The sequence below is a fragment of the Pelophylax lessonae genome (genome assembly GCF_965119305.1).
Source record: "Pelophylax lessonae genome assembly, chromosome: 2".
NCBI lineage: Eukaryota > Metazoa > Chordata > Amphibia > Anura > Ranidae > Pelophylax > Pelophylax lessonae.
In genome coordinates, this window is record NC_138769.1 from 550313427 (window position 1) to 550337678 (window position 24252).

The 24252-nt window shown below is 44.8% G+C and overlaps 1 protein-coding gene across 1 annotated transcript in view; it reads left to right on the plus strand.

Annotated features, from left to right (window-relative positions):
* The window catches only part of RB1 (RB transcriptional corepressor 1), a 328442-nt gene that overhangs the window by 99773 nt on the left and 204417 nt on the right, over positions 1-24252 (plus strand). The window contains exon 15 of the mRNA XM_082244844.1: positions 19970-20001. Within this exon, the coding sequence (XP_082100970.1) occupies positions 19970-20001 (32 nt within the window). The remainder of the gene's footprint in view (positions 1-19969; positions 20002-24252) is intronic.

A 24252-nucleotide genomic window follows, 5' to 3' on the forward strand; every position in this document is an offset into this window, starting at 1 on the left:
AAATGGATCAGACAGACGGTGGTACAGGCTTATTCTATTAAGGGTCGGGAGCCCCCGTTCCCTGTTAAGGCACACTCCACTCGGGCACTTAGTGCGTCATGGGCCTTTCGCCATCAGGCGTCAGTGGTCCAGGTGTGCAAGGCGGCTACCTGGTCGTCGGTGCATACCTTTACAAAACATTATAAAGTTGATGTAATGGCATCGTCTGATGCCTCGTTTGGCCGCAAGGTTTTGCAGGCCGCCATTTGAGGAGACCAGTGGTCTACTTCGAGGGTTTTTTTCCGTTGGAATTTTTATTTGAGTCTCATTCTTTGTTTATAATGAGCCTTTAAAACTTCTAGTTTGGCACCGGTTGGGCCTTCTAGAATGGATTTTGATTTCGGTCAATCCCACCCCTCATTTGTGGCACTGCTTCTGGATGTCCCAGTTCTTGTGAATCAAGAAGACTACGTCTGTCAATGAGCGACAGAGAAAATCGGATTTTTGTAAGATCTTACCGTAAAATCCTTTTCTCTTAAGCTCATTGACAGACGTAGTACCCGCCCCTCTATCATTGAGTTGGGTTGGGTTAAATTCTCTGTTGCTGCTTTGTGACAGAACTGATGCCTTGTAGCAGAGAGAGGGAGGATATACCCTCAGGGACTGCCCCTAAGGTGGAGCCAGAACGTTTTTTCTTTTTGCCTAGTCCTGCTCCTGCGGAGACAACATAACCCAGTTCTTGTGAATCAAGAAGACTACGTCTGTCAATGAGCTTAAGAGAAAAGGATTTTACGGTAAGATCTTACAAAAATCCGATTTTTTTAACCTCTTGGGATTTTTTCTGTGACATTGGGCGAAGTGTTGGGATACACTATGCCCAAGAAAAGCTTTGTGTATGTTGGTCAGATGTTCTCCAATACGTATGGCGGCAGTACGTATGGTTCTTCCAACATACTGGTAATTGCAACATACTGGTAATTGCACTCACACTGTAAAAGGTATACAACCCCTTTTGTATGGCAGGAAATAACATTTCTAATGGGGTACTCTTTACCTGTCACAGTTGAATGAAATTTATTAGTCCTGATAGTTTGACCTTCTTTACACACTCTGCAACTCCTGCAGGGAAAGAAGCCCTTCATATCAGGAAAAAATGTTGGGATGGTAGGAGGATCAATGGGATTGGGGGCTACCAGATCTCGTAAGTTCTGTGCCTTCCTGTAAATGATAGGTGGAACTTCTGGTAGCATGGGTCCTAAAATTTTATCTTTCTGTAGGACTCCCCAGTGTTTCCGGAATACAAGTGGCTAAATCATGTATTCCGGAAACACTGGGGAGTCCTACAGAAAGATAAAATTTTAGGACCCATGCTACCAGAAGTTCCACCTATCATTTACAGGAAGGCACAGAACTTACGAGATCTGGTAGCCCCCAATCCCATTGATCCTCCTACCATCCCAAAATTTTTTCCTGATATGAAGGGCTTCTTTCCCTGCAGGAGTTGCAGAGTGTGTAAAGAAGCTCAAACTATCAGGACTAATAAATTTCATTCAGCGGTGACAGGTAAAGAGTACCCCATTAGAAATTTTATTTCCTGCCATACGAAAGGGGTTGTATACCTTTTACAGTGTGAGTGCAATTACCAGTATGTTGGAAGAACCATACGTACTGCCGCCATACGTATTGGAGAACATCTGACCAACATACACAAAGCTTTTCCTGGGCATAGTGTATCCCAACACTTCGCCCAATGTCACAGAAAAAATCCCAAGAGGTTAAAAATCATTGTTATTGAGAAATATACACCACGCTGGAGGGGGAGCAATCTAAAGAGGTCTATATCCAGGAGGGAAACCTTCTGGATATATGAGCTTGGCTGCTCCAGACCCCGGGGACTCAACATAGAGTGGGACATAAACGCACACATCAATAACTGTTGATCCCCACATATATTTTGGCAGGTTTTATATTTTAGTTATCTTTTAACATTTATTTTAAATTTGTATTGGAGCATATGGTTTAATATAGTTCAATACATTTTATTATACACATATTTCCGGTGTCACCCCTTTCCCACTACGCTTCTAAAGCAGTGTGTTGTAGGACAGGAAGGAAAGTGTTTACTTCCGGTGTCACCAGGATGTGCCATAGATCGATGTTTTTATACATTTGTTTTTAACAAATAATAAAGTATGTTTTTATACATTCCTTTTAACACAAGGAAAGTTACCCATATTTAAGTAATTTGCCTTAAATTGCTATCAGCCAGAAGTTCCAAAGCATACCTGCTCTGCAGACACTTGCTCTGCAGACAGGAAGTAAAGTGTTTGCTTCCTGTGCAGACAGGGGGTGAAGTGTTTACTTCCTGTGTCACCAGGATGTGCTATGGATCGATGTTTTTATACTACCTGCTCTGCAGACACCGGAAGTTAGACAATCTGTTTCCACCTGTATAAATAAAGCGGAAGTGACGATGCGCCAGTACTCCTGTCTCAGTAGAAGTCCTATGGGAAGAAACCGGTCAGATTAGGAGGCGCACGCGTCGCACACAACTTGCGGTCCGTGCTGCAGCCGGCTGCAAGCCTTTGCAGGAATTCGTATGCCTATGTTTATGCTGAATACAAGACATCTAATTGTAAGTGCATTATCAACTGTTTTTTGAATAAATCTCAAGGGTAATACACTATTAGTCCCCTTTTTTCCTTTTAATACACAGTGGTTTTGTGAGCTTGTAAAGAAGGATGAGGCTGTGTTTCTTGCTGGTACTCGTTGCCATCTAGTGGAGAAAGAAAGGTAGAGCGGTTCTACATTCCACTTCAGGATTTTAAAGAGGAAGCAAGGCGGTGGTTTCACTGAACAAGTGCATACCTATTACCATCTGGTAAGAGGCTAATTCTTGGTGATTTACACGTGGTGTTTGTTCACAAGGAGATTGGATATTTTTTCAGCACAAGAAAATATAGTTGCACCTTATTTATTTCCGTTTGGTAAGGATGAATTTCACTCGGTGGTGGATACACGTATTATTTGGATAGAATACAATTCTACTCACCTGCACAATATTTATGGACACTTATGAACTTTTATGTTTATGCACCAATTGATTTGCATTATTAATTGGCTTCACAGATTGATATATGTTATATATATTTACCTTTGTTGATTTGGTTCACACATAGATATATGTTATATATTCATTATTTATTTGTTGTTTAGCGCACCCCACACCACATATACAATTAAATATAATTAACATATAATTAACAAATATAATTTGTTAATCCATTGTTTTATTTAAGGGACCTTAGGGTAATGGCTCGCATACCAGAGATCATACAAACGACCAGCCTTTCTCAACCTTTACAACACAGAGGAAGCTTTTCAGTCTGTTACCCCTGCTAAAAATTACATTATTATATCCACAATAAATTAGATCCACAACTCAGGATACAGTAGTGTGATGTTCACCGGGAAGAATGATTCTTACAGTTGTGGTCATTGGGAAGAATCCCTCTCTTACAGATAGCCTTGTTTGTCAGTATGAACTTATCTGAAAGGCAGAAATTGCTAAAGGAACCCTAGTTGGGAAGCCCTGGTCTAAACTATGCTTTTTTGCTCCTTTATCTTATCGGTAGTGTTCTTCAAAAGTTCAGACAGTTAAGTTCAGATGTATTACTGATTACTGTACTCGCCTAGGTAGATGCAGATCGATTCTATTCGATGCTGCATCCATCCTTCGCCAGCTCTAAGAACGAAAACAGAGCGAACAAACCCCACTGATCGTTTAGCTCTTGGGTTTTAGGCTGCAGAGAGCTAGCGACTGTCAATCACCGGTTCTCTGCTCTGTCCCTCTAGCACTCACTGCGAGGCCAAGCCAGATGCTGATCCAGGCATCTGGATGGATACCAACCATATGTTCAGGATCTTTTCAGGGCCTGTACTGGCTCTGTAATATAAGCCCAACAGTGGGATTTAGCCTGCTGTCGGCTGAAAACTGGGTTACAGGAGTGCAGAATGAACTGCATTCCTGTGATTCCCCAGGAGAAGTATAATCAAAATAGCTATACTTCTCCTTTTTAGATACCTGGAGGTCACCAGATCATGTAGAAAGTCTTCTAAATTCTTCATCCTATTTAGGGGCGTGAAGGTTTGCCAATCATATTAAAGAAAAACTGGCCCAAAATAGTAAAAAAAATTTTTTAATTTAGCTGTATATTTCTTGTTACCATCATAACCTACCATCAAAGAACAACCTAAATAAATTCTCCTGCTTCTGAGGATCGCAGCGATACCGCATACAGGGCTTAAAATGTCAAGTCCTGAGCTACTAGCCAGGCCATAAGTGTTACTCTTCACCAGTTGCCCCAACCAACCCCTGCCCTGCCCTTAATTCGGCCCCCCTAAACACGCCCTCAAATTTATATCCAGAAATTACTGTTAAATGTTTTATGCAGAATTAAGCTACAAAAATAAATATTAACAACAATAACTTTATCAGTGCCCATCAGCACCCATCAATGCAGCCACAAGGAGAAATTGGGAGAAGAGCCGACTGTCACACAGCTTGGATCTAAAACGCCAACTGCTGACAAAGTCTCACTTCCTGGACCAACTCCTATGATAGATATCACACTACTTCAATTTCCTGGCATTAGACTAGTGTGCTGTCTATCATAGCAGCCGGTCCAGGAAGCGAGACTTTGTTTGACGTTTCAGATCCAAGCTGTTTCACAGAAGGAGGTCACTTCTGTGTAATCCAGCTGGCTCTCCTCTTCTTTCCCCACAGTTTCCTGGCCAATCGCTGGGAGGAGACTCTGCTCCCGTTCAACCCCCGCCTGCCAGGGCGCCCATTCTGTCCTCCCTCTATGCAGCCCCACACTCGCTCTCAGATTTTTTCCACTCGCCAAATGCGAGCAGACGTGTGGCAATTTTGAGGGCTGTCACATGTGAGTATGTTTGTTTTTTGTACCGGTAGTACAGCCCAGAAACAATAGTGTGCATTTAGCTTTTTTTTTCCCTCTACCTATAACACACGGGTGGGCTTCACATTGACCGATCACTGTGATGATAGCCAATCAGAGGCTATCACAGCGTTCAGGTGACACAAAACCGCAAGTTTCAAGTCCTTATTGCTCGTACAGGACCCGGGGCTCCTGCTGGGAGTGTGCTGCACTCCCAGCACAAAGACAGAAAAAAAGCAAGTATCCCTCGAGAGGGCCTCTGTTTTTAGCATACAGTTTTGCAAGGTGGTGTTGGAATGTAGGATATTTGGAGAATTTGCCGAATGTATGTGGTACCTAGTTTTAGGAGAAAAGGTGGGTTGTTGCGGGTTCAAAGAACATAGTTAGCTAACCTAGTCCAAATTTATTTCCATTAGCAAAGAATTTTTGACGTGGTTTTTGCAGTCGTAATCTACACCGCATCAAGATAAAATCATGATCAGATCGCAGAATCAAAAGGATAGATAATGAAAATATCTGAGGAAGGAATGGATCAGGGTGAAAAAAGTAAATGATGCAAGAGTGGCTAGAATGCAGATGCAAGTATAATCGCTGAAAATGGATGGCATTTTCACCAGACATCAGTGTGGTTGTGTGTGTAGCACCACCCCCGCAGGAGCTGCTGATTATATTATTGGGTCTACACCCTGCCTAACAACCCAATCAAATTGGCTCGATCCCTCCTCAGGCACAACTGACCCAGAATAGGACTGGACTATCAAATAGATACACAGGTTGGAATACAATACTTCACTATGCAACAATACCTTGTTACCTTCTTGAATAGTAGTCCTTCTGGGTGACACAATGGAACAACGCACAAGATTGTAATTAACCAAACTTAGTTTACTATGTATCAAATTGAATAGGGGAGATACAATACAATACAATACAAGTCCATAAAAGGTTATTTAAAACAGCTTTAAAAAGGTAAAAGAATACCCCCACACTCCTCCTGCATTAAGGCTAGACACAGTACCAGGTAGGTGGGCCTATCTGAGTCCCTCCCCCAGAGTTCTCTTCTTTCTTGTTGATCTTCGCTAGCAAGGTTATTGAATAGAGCTCATTTGTAATCCAGATTAGGAATAAAGATCAAGAAAGAAAAAACAACGAGCTGTTAGTTGTCACCGCAGGGTGTCTGCGTAACTGAGCAATAACTTCTGCGAGAGAGATAAGCCTCTGGCGACTCCTTTACAGACCTTATTGTTTGTCTATGAGTCTCCTGAGAGAGTATGGTGATAAACCCCGGGGTTTTATCACCTCCTACTGCGCTACCGCTATCTGTAGATAAAACTGTCTCTTCAGCAGATAAAGTCAGTTATTGGGCATGTGCCCTCTCACCAACAGAAGTTTCTCCTTCGCGCGCTTCCACTGCGGTCTCAGTCCTTTGGCTATATGCCAGCCGCGCGGGGTCCTTCTGGCGGATGACTTCCGGTCTCGGCAAACAGCAGTATGACCTCCAGGAATGTGCCTCGTGCTTGAGATGGGACGGTTCCACGTCGTCCCTCCAGGCTAAAAGGCTCTGGCCCAATATCCAGTGTCAGTCCTTCACTCTCGCTCGCTGGTTCCTCAGAGTCCAGCGCAGAAAGGCCCCCCCCCTTCGCGCGCTTCTCTCCCCTTTAAATAACCTCCCCCATAGTGCCGTGCGGTGCAGCCGTGCACCCTGGATCTTGCAAAGCAGCCTGGGAGATGTAGTTTCTTCATCTTGTGAAAAGGAAGTCACAGCCCGGGAAATTCCATGCAGCTACCACTAGAGGGAGCCTAGTTCCTGGATCTTGCAAAGCAGCCTGGGAGATGTAGTTTCTTCATCTTGTGAAAAGGAAGTCACAGCCTGGGAAATTCCATGCAGCTACCACTAGAGGGAGCCTAGTTCCTGGATCTTGCAAAGCAGCCTGGGAGATGTAGTTTCTTCATCTTGTGAAAAGGAAGTCACAGCCCAGGAAATTCCATGCAGCTACCACTAGAGGGAGCCTAGTTCCTTCCCACATATCAAACAGTGTCTTTAGGCATGTTTAACCCCGCTACACACTCCCCCCACTTGAGAAACTTTGGTCCCCAAAGAGGTCAACAGTATGTACCCTAGTGCATAAGTTGGCATTATACAACAAAAACATTAACATTTTGCTGAAATAAGTCAATCTAAATATATCTCATTTTGGATTCTAATAGCAGTGCAACAGTAAAACGATAAAGTGCAATTAATAACCAAATAAGTGATTTCTACAGTGTTAATATAGTGCTGATTTCTAGTGCTTTTATATAGTGCTCCTTTAAAAAGCACTTGTGCCTTTGCAATTTCTTAAACACTTACATCTTAAAGTTTGTGTTGGAAAAAAAAAAACATCAAAAGGTGAGAAAGAAAAAAAAACATATAGTGAGGTCAGAGCAACAAAATGTGCGCAAACATTAACTTACAAAGTAAACCAAATTGTGAACATCAAAAACTGTGCTTATTATAATGGCCAAACCCAATATCCTTATGTACAAACTTAAATGCAAACGTTTTCTACTTCAATACTTTGTTCTCATGATCTCTCACAGACCCCCCAAAACTTGGGTGGCTTGTACAGTTGTGCCTGGGGGTGAGCTAGGGTTGTCCCCCACCAAATCTACAGTGGAGGAACTAGGCTGGTCAGGAGATCTTTTGGAGGTAAAAACAGCTTCTTCCGAACATTCACCCAATTGATCATAGGTCAGTCTCTTAGGTGGGTGAATGACTCTCCTTTCCCTCTGTTCCCGTGGAGGCATGCTCTCAGAGGTGCTAGGATCAGGCACTTCTGAGGATTCTTCAATGTCCCCCTCCTCATGTTCCAACACAGAGGAACCTGATGGTTCAAGAGAGGTCAGTTCTTCTTCAGAGAAGGGTGCAACCTCCTCCTCAGAATCTTCATCCTCAGCTGCTTCTTCTGGAAGCATATGAAAGGGTATGAATTCAGGGGCTTCTGCCCGAAGGGCTCCTCTATCAGCCAAGTCAGATGAAGACAGGGAGGCAGGTGTGGGTTCTGGCAACTGAGATGACCACAACCAGTCGGGTACCTCCTCTTCATCTTCCAAATCTTCAGATGGAGAACTTCCCTCTCCCTCATCTGGGAGCGTCGTCTGAGATCTGGTAACTGGTCTGGACCGGCGAGAAGTCGAAGGGGCCTCTGACAAGTCTTCCACAGGGGGCATACGAACCACTTCAGAGAGAGGCAGCAAATGGTTCCGATGCCAAGCCTTCAATGGACCCACACTTCCTTCAGGCCGAATTTGGTACACAGGAAGGTTTGGCAGTTGCTTGCAGATAACATAAGGTTGGGACTTCCAGCGGTCTGCCAACTTGTGTTTTCCCGGGACACCCAAGTTTCTCAACAAAACCCTGTCCCCTGGTTGCAGGTCATGGATCCGAACTTTTAGGTCGAAATTTTTTTTATTCCGCAGTCCACGTTGATCAGATGTGGCCTGAGCCTTGTCATAGGCCGCTTTCAGACTCTTCCGCAGTCGGTCCACATATCCTCTATGCGATGCTGAAGAGGTATGATCAGGCGAAATGCCAAAGGCCAAATCCACTGGCAACCGAGCCTCCCTTCCAAACATCAGCCGATAAGGGGAATATCCAGTAGCATCACTGACAGTGCTGTTGTAGGCATGCACAATGGCAGCTACGTGCTTGCCCCAATGCTGTTTCTTCTCTGAGCTCAAAGTCCCCAACATATCCAAAAGAGTCCTGTTAAATCGTTCAGGCTGGGCATCCCCCTGTGGATGGTAGGGAGTGGTTCTAGTCTTTTGAATGCCTAACATATCTAACAGTCTCTTGATCAGTCTGCTTTCAAAGTCCCTTCCCTGATCAGAATGGAGGCGTTGTGGTAACCCATAATGTACAAAGAACTTCTCTACAAGAACTTTGGCTACCGTTGAGGCCTTCTGATCCCTTGTTGGGAATGCTTGAGCATATCTGGTAAAATGGTCTGTTACCACAAGGACATTCCCCTGGCCACTCAGATCAGGCTCTAAGCAAAGGAAATCAATGCACACCAGCTCCATGGGTCCCTGACTTTGTAGATGGCCCATTGGGGCTGCTTGACGTGGCAGAGTCTTCCTCTGTATACACCGGACACAAGAATGACAGTATCCTTCAACTTCGGCCCTCATACAAGGCCAGTAGAACCTGTCCCTGACAAGCTGAAAGGTTCTTTCGGGCCCCAGATGGCCATGATTATCATGAAGAGCGGCCAGAACTCCCTCTCTGTATTTAGCTGGTAAGAACAGTTGCCACTTCTCCTCCAGATCTTCAGATGGACCTCTCCGGTAGGCCACTCCTTCTCTGATCTGTAACCGGGTCCACTCTCTATGCAACAGACGGGCCCCCTGAGGGGAGTCAGTTAGAAGCAACTCAGGGCTCTGGATCTCCAGGGCTTCCAAGAGAAGTTTTCCCAAAGGGTCTTCCAACTGCTCCTTCCGCAAGTCCCTTTTGGACAGCCGGGGCAAACCCTCCCCTTCAACTTGGGTCACCTGGCAGTAGCATTTGGGTACTCCGATAGCCGAAACCCCAATCTCTTCTGCTCTTGACCCTCCTCGGGATCGAAATTCAGTTCCCTGATATAGGGCACGCACCCCTTCTGGAGCCAAATGAGTCCATTCTTCCGCAGGTTCCTGTGGAACATGCAACCTTCTGGATAGGGCATCTGCATCCCTATTTCCGATTCCTGGCCGATACTTCAGGCTAAAATTGAAGCTAGAGAGGGCAGCCAACCATCGATGTCCTGTTGCATCCAGCTTGGCCGTAGTCAACAGATAGGTGAGGGGATTATTATCTGTCTTGACAATGAATTCAGCTCCGTACAGGTAGTCTTTCAATTTGTCAACCACTGCCCACTTCAAGGCCAAGAATTCAAGTTTGTGAGTAGGATAATTCCTTTCAGCAGGCAGTAGACTTCTGCTCACATAGGCAACAGGTCGCAGATGACCCTCATGCTCCTGATAAAGTACCCCCCCCAGCCCATCTCGGCTGGCATCAACATGCAGTTCATATGGTTTTGTGGGGTCCGCATAGGCCAACACAGGGGCAGTGGTTAGGGTTTCCTTCAGCTGGACAAAGGCCCCTTCGCATTCCGGGGTCCACTGATCCTGGATGGATTCCTTAGCCTTCCGGGGGCCTATGGTGGACTTCGCCGGCTTTACCAACTCAGGGACATCATCTTCTTCATTCTTCAGGAGCTCATTTAGGGGTCGGGCAATCTGGGCGAACCCCTCCACAAACCTCCTGTAATAGGAGCAAAAGCCCAAGAATGACCGGAGTTCGGTCACATTTGTGGGTCTCGGCCAGGAAGCAACAGCATCCAGCTTGTCCGGGTCAGTGGCCACCCCTTCTTCAGACACGATATGGCCCAGGTAATGGACCGAGGACTGATAGAATTGGCACTTCTCAGGAGAAAGTTTCAGACCTTCTTCATGTAGCCTCTTCAAGACCTTTTCCAACCTCTCCTCATGTTCTTCTAAAGTTCTGCCAAACACGATAACATCATCCAAGTATACCAGTACCTCTATCAAATTCATATCTCCAACGGTCCTCTCCATCAGCCTTTGGAAGGTAGCAGGGGCCCCGGACAACCCCTGAGGCATGCGATTGAACTCAAAGAACCCCACAGGGGTGATGAAGGCTGTTTTCTCCCGATCTTCAGGGTGCATGGGGATCTGATAATACCCACTCTTTAAGTCCATCACACTGAACCACTTCGCCCCTGACAGACTCTGTAGGGCATCTTCGATTCGAGGAGTGGTATACTGGTCTGGGATGGTTCTTCTGTTCAGCGTTCGGTAGTCGATACAAAGCCTCAAAGATCCATTTTTCTTCCGGACTACCACTATCGGGGAAGCATACGGGCTCCTGGATTCTCGGATAATCCCGATCTTTTTGAGCTCTGCCAGCTGTTGACGTAGATCTTCTAAGTCACCTAAGGGGACTCGCCGGACTCTCTCCCTGAAAGGCTTGTCCTCACTCAGGCGGATCTTATGAGTGGCGCTCCTGGCACATCCCACGTCAAACTCGTCCTTAGAGAATATTTCCCTACATCGAGCAAGTTGTGCCTTGGCCCTCTTCACCCATTCCGGCGGGAGGGCAGCGTTTCCAGAGCAAAGCTCCTCTATAACCGCTTCACCCTGTTCCTTTTCTTTGAAATCAATGGGGGCAACTGGGGTAGCCGGGTTGACTTGGCCCAGGAGCACTCTGGCCGGTACCTTCACTGGTGTAATAGAGGTGTTTCTGACACTCACTAAAACCCTTCCACGGTTTTCCTGTAACACCTTCAAAGGGATCACCTCAGGGATCACTTCTATCCCTCTCTGTCTCTCCTTTTGACCTGATTCAAAGATAATGAAGGGACCCGGCTGTTGCCATGTGAGTTTAACAGAAGCCTTAAAACAGGCCACCTCTCCTGGCTGTAAGACCTTTTCTGCTCTATCCAGCTTCCAAAGTCGTCCAACTCCTTCTGCGGGGGTCTCTTGCTCCAACACTAATCGTTGGTAGGCCTGCCGTAGCATGGGATGGATCCTTGGCGCCTGAGCATCTTGTCCCTGGACCAGTTGTATCAGAAGGCGCCTTACCAGGTCAGTGTTTGTTCCTACGATGAGAGAGCTTTTGTTGGCCCCTGGTGGACGAGGACAGACCACCGCTAAGGTGTCGAAGGTTTCCGCTTCACCAGCCACTGATGGATCAAAGGTCAACTTGATTGGCAGATACCCGTCATAGGGAAAACTTTGGGTCCCAATACCCCATATCTCCAGATCTTCCAACTTCTGCAAAGGTAGATGGGTAAGATATTTATCATAGAAGTCTCTATACAAAAGAGTCACCTGGGCCCCTGTGTCAAGGAGGGCTCTTGTGTAAATTCCTTCCACCTGAACCGAGACCACTGGGGAGGGCCCGACCAAGTTAGTTGGGAATTCTCTTGATGTAGCCTGGTTGTCTGATTCAGTTCTCTGTACCCTGGCCCTCTTCTCCTTTTTCTTCCTTGATCTGGGCCCCCGCTGAACCCGGTGTGCATTGACTTTCCTTCCCTCAGTAACCCGGAGTCTAGAACTGGGGGTATTATATTTGGGTCTGACCCCCTGACTCAGTTTCCCTGATCCTGCACCACTTCTAGAGTCCCTTAAGACTGACGGACACCCGGTTGACTCCTTCACCGGTGTCCTCTGAAGTTTCCCGCTGGCTCGCGAGGTTTCGCGGCAGCATTTCCTGAGCTGGGACATACCCTTCTAACATGCCCAACTCCCCCGCAGTTGAAACAAGTTAACAATCTTGCAAGCCGTGGCTCTGGATCTGTGCTGAGACTAACAGGTTCATCTGGCCTCTCCGATATACTCCCCTTGGGTAGAGTGGATACCTGACCAATCAGGATGGACACCATTTCTATCAACTGAGACACTTGGGTCTTTAGGAGTTCAACTTGAGAGTCACCCTCTTCCACACTTATCACTCCAACCCGGGCAGTTGAGTCAAACTGCCGACTTTTCTTCTTGTTGTCCAACATAACCTCTTCCTCTCTGACCATTCGAATCAGATCGGGGTATTCTAGAATGCCGCCATCTCGACGAGTTCGTAACAGTATGGCAATGGGATCTAAAGGTTGAGCCCCTTTCAGAACCTGTCGTGCACGAGTCTCATCTATTTTCCGGTGGTCTATTCCTTTCTTTAGCAGAATCTGGTGGATAATCCTATCCAGACGTTTAATGAATTCGGACAACTTCTCCCCCTCTTCTTGATAACAGTGGTCCAACTGGTAGAGAAGTTCAGCCGCGTTCTCCGTCCGACCAAACACATCTTGCAGAATGTCCAAATAATCCTGTGCAGTGCAGTTCTTCTTGCTAAGCTTTAGATTACGTACAGCCTCTAATGCAGGTCCCCTTAAACTCTCTGTGATTCTCTGCTTCTTGTGCTGTTCTGGTACCTCCCATTCCTCCAAAGCCTGAGTGGCGGTATCTAACCACTCTTCGAACCCATCTTCTGCTGAAGGCACAGGCTGTTTCCCAGAGAATGTCCGGAGCTTCCTATATCCAGTCATCAAATAGCTCGAGGAGTCCCTACTACATTTTGCCACAATCTCCCCAAGAACAGCACACAGTTCTGAGCTAAAAGTCGACAAAGGTGATGACTCAGGATGCCCTTCTTGGACACCTTTTTCTTGGCTGGATACCCCAGGGGTGGTGGATGAGGGACCCGCAATAGGAACTCCTGGATGTATCAGGAAAAGTTCTGTTTGGTCAGTAGTTTTTACACTGTTTCCGTTGAAATAATCAGGGACCCCCTTCCTCCACTCACACAGTGCATACGTGTGTGGGACAGTGGTGTCAGTTTTCATGTCAATCACCCAAAATTTCCTGTCTGTGGATAGTGCCCTCAAAACAGGGAGGAGCTTTTCTTCAGTCCAGGCTTCTCCCTTGATTTCAACCACCAGGCCATTTTCCACTATGACATTCTCTTCCTTGCACCACTCAGCAGCAGCGACAGGATCCATTTCTGCGTGGGAGGGAATTCTATGGCTGAGAGGGTTGTATTGCAGGACTGTAGAAATCCCGGACGAGCCCCCACGTGTAGCACCACCCCCGCAGGAGCTGCTGATTATATTATTGGGTCTACACCCTGCCTAACAACCCAATCAAATTGGCTCGATCCCTCCTCAGGCACAACTGACCCAGAATAGGACTGGACTATCAAATAGATACACAGGTTGGAATACAATACTTCACTATGCAACAATACCTTGTTACCTTCTTGAATAGTAGTCCTTCTGGGTGACACAATGGAACAACGCACAAGATTGTAATTAACCAAACTTAGTTTACTATGTATCAAATTGAATAGGGGAGATACAATACAATACAATACAAGTCCATAAAAGGTTATTTAAAACAGCTTTAAAAAGGTAAAAGAATACCCCCACACTCCTCCTGCATTAAGGCTAGACACAGTACCAGGTAGGTGGGCCTATCTGAGTCCCTCCCCCAGAGTTCTCTTCTTTCTTGTTGATCTTCGCTAGCAAGGTTATTGAATAGAGCTCATTTGTAATCCAGATTAGGAATAAAGATCAAGAAAGAAAAAACAACGAGCTGTTAGTTGTCACCGCAGGGTGTCTGCGTAACTGAGCAATAACTTCTGCGAGAGAGATAAGCCTCTGGCGACTCCTTTACAGACCTTATTGTTTGTCTATGAGTCTCCTGAGAGAGTATGGTGATAAACCCCGGGGTTTTATCACCTCCTACTGCGCTACCGCTATCTGTAGATAAAACTGTCTCTTCAGCAGATAAAGTCAGTTATTGGGCATGTGCCCTCTCACCAACAGAAGTTTCTCCTTCGCGCGCTTCCACTGCGGTCTCAGTCCTTTGGCTATATGCCAGCCGCGCGGGGTCCTTCTGGCGGATGACTTCCGGTCTCGGCAAACAGCAGTATGACCTCCAGGAATGTGCCTCGTGCTTGAGATGGGACGGTTCCACGTCGTCCCTCCAGGCTAAAAGGCTCTGGCCCAATATCCAGTGTCAGTCCTTCACTCTCGCTCGCTGGTTCCTCAGAGTCCAGCGCAGAAAGGCCCCCCCCCTTCGCGCGCTTCTCTCCCCTTTAAATAACCTCCCCCATAGTGCCGTGCGGTGCAGCCGTGCACCCTGGATCTTGCAAAGCAGCCTGGGAGATGTAGTTTCTTCATCTTGTGAAAAGGAAGTCACAGCCCGGGAAATTCCATGCAGCTACCACTAGAGGGAGCCTAGTTCCTGGATCTTGCAAAGCAGCCTGGGAGATGTAGTTTCTTCATCTTGTGAAAAGGAAGTCACAGCCTGGGAAATTCCATGCAGCTACCACTAGAGGGAGCCTAGTTCCTGGATCTTGCAAAGCAGCCTGGGAGATGTAGTTTCTTCATCTTGTGAAAAAGAAGTCACAGCCCAGGAAATTCCATGCAGCTACCACTAGAGGGAGCCTAGTTCCTTCCCACATATCAAACAGTGTCTTTAGGCATGTTTAACCCCGCTACATGTGAATTGAGTATTGCAGCAAAAGTTTGGGAGATCGATTTAGACCTGGGGAGTTCTCAGGGAGATTTGTCTAGTTTGCCCAATGAACCAAGTTCATCAGAAAGGCAACCTACTAACAATGTAGTAGGTTGACTTTTTTAATGAAAATGTAGAATGGACAATATCTGAGATATGAAAGGTGTTTGTCCAGTAGATGTAGATTGATCTCTTGGAAGATTCCTTGTAGTATAAAATCAGCTTTGAGGGCCGGTTCACACTTGTGCGATGCGGGAAGGCTGCGAATTCGCAGCCTGTTCCCGCATCGCATCCGCACGAGAGGCAGTTCACACTGCCATATGCGATGCGCTGGGGTGTCAATTAAATGTTAACGACCCCCCCAGTTTGATCGCATATCGCAGTGCGATCTGACAGTTCGCACAGGATCGGATCGCACAAGTGTGAACCACTGTGCGATCCGATCCTGATGCGGCTGAAAAAATGCCTCCTGTGCGTTTTTGGTGCGGGTGCAGTGCGAATTTCAGCCATACAAAGTGTATGGCTGAATTTGCATCCGCACAGGAGATCGCATGTAATGAAGGAGCAGCAGGGAGCCCCTTTACTTTCAGTGCAGCAAACTCTCTCCAGAAGTTCAGTGAGGATCTCTGAATGATCAAATGTTGACCTAAATGACTAATGATGATAAATAGAATCCACCTGTGTGTAATCAAGTCTCCGTATAAATGCACCTGCACTGTGATATTCTCAGAGGTCCGTTTAAAGCGCAGAGAGCATCATGAAGAACAAGGAACACACCAGGCAGGTCCGAGATATTGTTGTGGAGCAGTTTAAAGCTGGATTTGGATCCAAAAAGATTTCCCAAGCTTTAAACATCCCAAGGAGCACTGTGCAAGCGATAATATTGAAATGGAAGGAGTATCAGACCACTGCAAATCTACGAAGACCTGGCTATCCCTCTAAACTTTAAGCTCATACAAGGAGAAGACTGATCAGAGATGCAGCCAAGAGGCCCATGATCACTCTGGATGAACTGCAGAGATCTACAGCTGAGGTGGGAGACTCTGTCCATAGGACAACAATCAGTCGTATATTGCACAAATCTGGCCTTTATGGAAGAGTGGCAAGAAGAAAGCCATTTCTTAAAGATATCCATAAAAAGTGTAGTTTAAAGTTTGCCACAAGCCACCTGGGAGACGCACCAAACATGTGGAAGAAGGTGGTCTGGTCAGATGAAACCAAAATCGAACTTTTTGGCAACAATGCAAAACGTTATGTTTGGCGTAAAAGCAACACAGCTCATCACCCTGAACACACCATCCCCACCGTCAAACATGGTGGTGGCAGCATCATGGTTTGGGCCTGCTTTTCTTCAGCAGGGACAGGGAAGATGGTTAAAATTGATGGAAAGATGGATAGAGCCAAATACAGGACCATTCTGGAAGAAAACCTGATGGAGTCTGCAAAAGACCTGAGACTGGGACGAAGATTTGTCTTCCAACAAGACAATGATCCAAAACATGTACAATCTACAATGGAATGGTTCACAAATAAACATATCCAGGTGTTAGAATGGCCAAGTCAAAGTCCAGACCTGAATCCAATCGAGAATCTGTGGAAAGAACTGAAAACTGCTGTTCACAAACGCTCTCCATCCAACCTCACTGAGCTCAAGCTGTTTTGCAAGGAGGAATGGGCAAAAAGCTCAGTCTCTCGATGTGCAAAACTGATAGAGACATACCCCAAGCGACTTACAGCTGTAATCGCAGCAAAAGGTGGCGCTACAAAGTATTAACTTAAGGGGGCTGAATAATTTTGCACGCCCAATTTTTCAGTTTTTTATTTGTTAAAAAAGTTTGAAATATCCAATAAATTTCGTTCCACTTCATGATTGTGTCCCACTTGTTTTTTCTTCAAAAAAAATTACAGTTTTATATCTTTATGTTTGAAGCCTGAAATGTGGCTAAAGGTCGAAAAGTTCAAGGGGGCCGAATACTTTCGCAATGCACTGTGTGTGTGTATGTGTATATATATATATATATATATATATATATATATATATATATATTGTAACATTTGGGGGTTATTTTAGCTTAAATGTAGAGCTTACCAGTGAGCTGAGTCCACTCCAGTTGTGCCTTTCAAGGGCTTGTTGGCCCACTTTTATTAAAGAAAAGGAAAACAGTCCATCCAGGATTTCCCACGCAGGGGTTTCAACTTTACACAGCAGTAAAGAAATAATAAGCGAATAATACCAAGCCACCTGGCTCTCTGGTCAGCACTGCTCCTCAGGCTTTGACCTCGGTCCTCTTGACCCGGTAACAGTGTCCCTGTATGGTACACACTCTGTACCCTTCCTGACACTCTCCTTTTACAGCTTCCTTGCTGCTCAGGCCCACAGGTTTTGGCCCTCCGTCTGCTCTGTCAGACTGCACCGTGCAGACATGCACACTTCTCCCTTGCTTGCCAGGACTCCTTGGGAGGGTGGAGCCCAGAACCCTGGTCCTGTCTGTGTTTAAAAGGCCCAGATCCACCTGCACAATCAGTGTGCTGGCTATTCCTAACACCTGGTCCCAGGATTGGAGATATCCTGGGGGACATACACCCTCACAGCTGACTGCACTGTCACAATATATATATATATATATATATATATATATATATATATATATATATATATATATATATATATATATATATGTGTATGTATATGTGTGTGTGTATATATATATATATATATATATGTATATGTGTGTGTATATATATATATATATATATATATATATATATATAATCTCGAAAAATTAAAGGAACCCTTTTTAATCAGAGAAAAGCATCAAGTCAATTGAACTCCTGGCATATTGATCTGGTCAGTTAAGTAGCAGAGGGGGTTGTTAATAAGTTTCAGCTGCTTCGGTGTTAATGAAATTGAAAAGAGGTGCACTAGATGGGCAACAATAAGACAACCTCCAAAATAGGAATGGTTTTACAGGTTGAGGCAAATTAATTTTTTTTCCTACTCTTTTTTTTTTTTTTCTGATTTGTTTTTCACTAGTTTTGCATTTGGCTAGGGTCAGTGTCACTATAGGAAGCATGAGTGGACACCTGGACTCTATAGAGGTTGCACAGTCCAACTCCAGGATGGCACATCAATATTTTCCAATGCCAGAAGGTTTGCTGTGTCTCCCAGAACAGTCTCAAGAGCATGGAGAATATTCCAAGAGACAGGCAGGTTCTCTAGGAGAGCTAGACAGGGCCGTAGAAAGTCCTTAACCCATCAGCAGGACTGGTATCTACTCCTTTGTGCAAGGAGGAATAGGATGAGCTTTGCCAGAGCCCTACAAAATGACCTACAGCAGCCCACTAGTGTGAATGTCTCTGACCAAACAATCCGAAACGGGCTTCATGAGGGTGGCCTGAGGGTCCGACGTCCTCTAATGGGCCCTGTGCTGGCTGCCCAGCACTATGGAGCTTGATTGGCATTGAACACCAGAATTGGCAGGTCCGCCACTGGCGCACTGTGCTTTTCACAGATGAGAGCAGGTTCACCCTGAGCACATGTGACAGACGTGAAAGGGTCTGGAGAAGCCGCGGAGAATGGTATGCTGTCTGTAACATCATTCAGCATGACCGGTTTGGTGATGGGTCAGTGATGGTCTGGGGAGGCATATCCATGGAGGGATGCACAGACCTGTACAGGCTAGACAAAGGCATCCTGACTGCCATTTGATATCAGGATGAAATCCTTGGTTCCATTGTCAGACCCTACGCTGGTTCAGTGGGTCCTGGGTTTCTTCTGGCGCACAACAATGCTTGGCCTCATGTGGCGAGAGTATGCAGCCAGTTCCTGGAGGATGAAGGAATTGATACCATTGAATGGCCCCCACGCTTGCCTGACCTAAATCCAATAGGACACCTCTGGGACATTATGTTTCAGTCTATCTGGCGCCACCAGGTTTCACCTCAGTCTCTTCAGAGGCTCAGTGATGCCCTGGTCCAGATCTGGGAGAAAATACCCCAGAACACCATCAGTTGTCTCATTAGGAGCATGCCCTGACGTTGTCAGGCATGCATACAAGCTCATGGGGGCCATACACACTGCTGAGTACCATTTTTCAGTTGCTGCAATGAAATTTCAGGAAAATGGACTAACCTGCTGCATCATTTTTTTTCACTTTGATTTTCAGGGTGTCTTTGAATTCAGCCCTCTGTAGGTTGATAATTTCCATCAAACAATGTGGCATCTTTTCATTCCTAACACATTACTCCATAGAAGTACTGTATAGATATCCTGCATGATATTTTCCCCCTTGAGACCTGATGTGTTTTCAAAGTGTTCCTTTATTAAACAATTACATCAGGTCTCAATGAGCAGTGTGTAGATCTTGTATACAATTGCAACACAAGTCATTTTGTAAATTAAAAATGGTGTTAAAAATGACCTTACCTTTTCAATCTACAGCACTGTAATCTTCTATAAAATGCAATGCAAAATGCCAACCTTAAGGCGTTGTGTACACAGATGGTTTATAGAAGGCCTCCCCCAGAAATGTTATTTGCTTGGGTGATTAGCTTACTGATTTTCCCAGAAGTCTGCACTAAGATGAGACACATTTTTGGCATCCCCTGCAGCAAAAATGTAATTTTGGTGAGATACCTAAAAAGGGAAATCGGATCAAAAGGAATTCAGACCTTGCCAATTTTCCTCATTGGAGCCCTGCAAGTGCATCAGCTATTTGAGAATTATGAAATCTCTCCCATGCACATTAATTTTGCACATGAACACATACAATCAAGCCGTTATTGCTTTGTAATAAAAAAAGTTAGGAATCTGCAACAAATGTTTAAAATCCTTGCCATGTACATTGATCACCCAGAGTGGAATGTTTTTTTCTTCACAAACGTTGCTCTTTAAGGCCCTTTTGCTGTTTATCAGTATCTATTACAAAAAAACAACAAAAAAAATGCATTTTCTACTTTCTTTTGTCTTTACCTTTCAGGAAGAAGAACGCTTGTCTATACACAACTTCAGGTTTGTTTTTCCGCTTTTTGTAATATATTTTTAGACTGAAAGTAAATAATCATAAAAAACATCATGAGGGAATTTGGACACTCTTTATAGTCTGTTGTCTGCTTCCTGCCCCATGTCTGTAACGTCTCCTTTCCATTGTGTAACAGTATGGGGGTAATGTAGGTGGCACAATACAGGTCAAAGCTATTTTTGTTCACATGTATAACAAAGCACCAACCGCTGTTTTCTATATCCCCACGATCTTATCCCTTACCACATGTTTTCTGTGTGATTTTCTTTCATTTTGGTATGGAAAAATTATCAAGCGATGCACAATAGCAAAATCTGAAGCAAAGAGTGAAGAAAGAGTCTGGGGATTATAAAAATGTAGTAAAAATCATTACACTCTAGGACCTTCCATATCTGAGCAGGGGGCAATGAAAGAAAAGTAGCATGTAAATATGCTATTCCTGAATATCATGGTTTAAATCGAAATGTGACATCCGCCACCTCACTTGAGAGATGTACAGCCAAAGCTCGTTTGGCTGTACATCTCCTACGGATCACCGGAGGGCAGTTTGATCTGGACTCCTATGACTCGTTTTCAGCAGAGAGCGGGCTTAAGTCCGCTCTCTGCTGGCTTCACAGCAGTCAGTCCAGGGACTGCGTCATCAGGACAGTGGAAGTCGGTATCCACCAGGTGCCTGGACTGTCACCCAGCTCTGGATCTTAGCGAGCCACTGAGTCGGCTGCTCTGCCCTCGCCACAGCCCAGCGCTGCAGTGAGCGAGAAGGGGGCAGAGCAGAGAGCTGTGACTGACAGTCAGCAGTTCTCTGCTCACGGAGCTGTCAGCTTCTCAGTGTAGAGGCGCCGGGGACAGATGCAGCCTCTGACTGATGCTGTATCCACTTGGGTAAGTATATATCTTAAAAAAAAAAAAAAAAAAAAAAAAGGAACCCCTTACATCTCTTTTAAGGGTGTGGTACTGAACGCGTGGTGCAAATGCTGTTGGAGTGAGTTTTTTTTGGGTGGGGTCCATTGTGATGGTTGTATTTCAAATAAATGGGCCCCTAAAAACAACGCACGTTATTGTGCGTCTGTACGGTGCACCACATTGTACCTCTCTGGTGTGAATTTGATTAATATTTCATATTTCATACTGTGACACCTTAAGATAATTTCATTTCAGTTCTCATAAAGGAGCCTGAATTCTAATGATTTACTGTAGCCTTAAATGGGCTTTGTATAGGTGATTTGGTGAACTTTCACTTTGAAAGCAAGCATTACTTTGTTACAATGAAACGGCAACTGCAACTGCACTGCCCCTTCCTGTAACTGGCCTTAACCGCAAAGAGCGCATGTCAAACCAAAGAAAAAAAAATTCCCAGCTCAACTTACCATCCAACCTGCAACAAACCGAATTGTCCTGTTTAACAGTTCACATTAAAAACAGGGGTTTAGTTTGAACATATTTGCAAATACTTGTGAAGGCTGCAGAGGCCACGACAAGGCACCCCAGTGTTATCTGCAGTCCTTACGCTATAAATTTTGAGAGCCTCCATAGTGGGCGAACATATATAGTATTGGATAGATTGAGGGCAGGTTTGCCTGGAGGGAGACCCCTCCTTAAAGGCACAGGGGTGCACTGGACACCCAGCAAATATCACAATGGCAGCAAAGGTGTCCAGTGCACCCGCTCACCCTCAACCTTAGTTTTTATATGAACTGTTAGGGCTCATGTACACTACAGCTTCTAAACTCGCGGTTAGGGGAAGTTCAACCTCCCTCTTCTGAACGCGGAAGAATCGTGTTCAGGAAAGGAACGTTTTGACCGCCAAGTGCAAAATGTGGTAATATTATGGTGCGATTTTGCTGCGTTTTCCTGCAGGAATTTTTCTTTGTTTTTGTTTGACAAGCATTACTTCCTTGCTTACTATCAAACTTCCTGCAATATGCAGATCTAATATCCGCTGTGTCAAAAAGTAGTTCATTGGTGATTTTTTTTTTTTCTTTCAAAGCAAATCACTTTGTGATATTGTATCCCTTCCCACTTACTGATTTTTGAAGATTTAGAAAATTTCCCTATGAAATGTAATTGAACTCCATCCAAACCAAGACCACAGTTGCAGAAATACTTGCACGTAAACTGTTTGACCTGACAAAATATTTGAGATATTGATATTCACAACTGTGACCTATAACCAAAAGGTAAAATCAATATTAAGAGATTGCAGCATTGACGTTTCCTGTGCTACCTACTTGCCCTAGCTTGCTCACTGATTTAATGATCATGACCCCAGGTCTGGTAATGTTAGAATAACCACATAACCAGTGCAGTGCTGAAGAAGCTAGCAATGTTGGCACAAACTTCCTAGGATTTTGTGGTGTCAGGGGTTTGTGGGAAATAATGGAAGGCAATTTACAGGCTTTTCAATTTTTCTGGTTGTTCTGTGCAATAGAACCAATTTGACTTCAGATGTTTGAACGAGTAGTTACTTTATGCATAATCTGGTATGTACGTGATGACAATGGGTCATTCCCATGGCAGACTTAATTTATAACTGGATTGTTCTGAGATGGGAATCATTAGCAAAGGCAAGTACATCAAGATATGTTCTGCAACTAATTTTTTAAAAATGCACCTCCTATTAATTTCTATAGAAAACTCACCAAAACTCATAAACATGCCAGCTTTTTTTTTTTTTGCATTGTTGGGCCACATGCCCTAGTTTCACATGTGAATGCTGGGAGTCAGGAATCCAGAAAAGGCAGCAAAAGCGCTTTTAAACTGTTTATTAAAGCTTTTTTGAATGCATCAGTGTGAAAATGGCCTTTAGTATTTGTTTTTGCAGTAGAACATTTGCTTACACTTTGGTATTTATGTATAAGCATACATTTTTTTTCACTGAAAACTAGCACCTTAAGTGATGTACACACTAAAAGATAATCGGGCGAACAATCATCTGATTTTCATTGTTTTTATAACAGCAAATCAGGACCGATGAAGGAAAATTTGCACAAAAATTCTCGTACAAAAAGGCCCCTTTCACACGGGCGGGGTGCGCCTGACGGACACTGTTTTGCTCAGCAGGGATCGATCTGCCGATCCCCGCTGAGCAGGCGCATGACAGCTCCATCTCCACTCACTGTGCAGAGACGGAGCTGTCAGAGCCTCGCTCTCCTCTATGGGAGATCGGATGAAAACAGACAGCCTGTCTGTTTTCATCTGATCTTATCCGATCCTTCAGATGGATGGAAAATTAGGGTTTCCATCCGTCTGGATTTCACGGACCGAATTAGATCAGTGAGCAGCAGGTATTAGCGGAGATGTCCCTGCTGACACCCGCTGCTCCATAGGGCTGCATGGATCATCCGATCAGGTCCGCCTAAAACACTGACAGGCGGACCGGATCGGAAAGCCTGTGTGAAAGGGGCTAAAGGCTTTTTTTTTTTTTTTTTTTTGTTTATTGTTTCTGATCATGTGCAGTCTTTCATTTTTGATTTTTTTTTTTTGTCCAAAAATCGTACGAAAATGGTACACGTTAAACAAAAATCGTTAGGTTTTTTTTCCATACAAGAAAAATTTTGGTGTTTGTCCCTTCGAGAATTTTCATACGGAAATTCAGAATCAGCTGTTGAAAGTTGTGTACACACTATATGAAAATCATCCGATAATTCTTTGGATGAAAAAAAAAATTGCCAGATTTTTCTTATTGTGTGTACTGCCTTTACTCAATGAGAATTTTGTTTTTTTAGGATCTTCATATATTTTTTCACTGTTGGCAATTCTTTTTGCTATGTTGTTGCCCACCCCTCAGTTTATTGATATGGTGTGATCCATGGACTATGACTGTGCTGTATGATTAAGATATAAAAACATTTTTCCTTACCTGTAAATTCCTTACATTGGTGTACAGGACACTGGATCCTCCATTCTGTTTCCTGTGGTCAGTCTTTATTGTTTACAAAAAAAAAAAAACTGGAGTCTTAGGGCTTGTTCACATTTGACAAAATTTCTAATGCTTAACAAACGCTCCTATAGCGTCAGAGGCGGCTCTCTAATTAGGCAAAATAGGCGGTCGCAAAAGGCCTCGCGCTCACTGGGGCCTCGCAGCCGCCTAATTTGCCTGAAGGAGGAAAGGAAGAGCCCAGCATCGGGAAGAATGGCGCTGCCTGTGGATGAGCGGGACCAAACTTCTCATGCCAGAACTCTGCACTAACACCAGCTGGACTACCCCCCCCCTCTCATTTCTACCACGGGCTGCAAGTAGG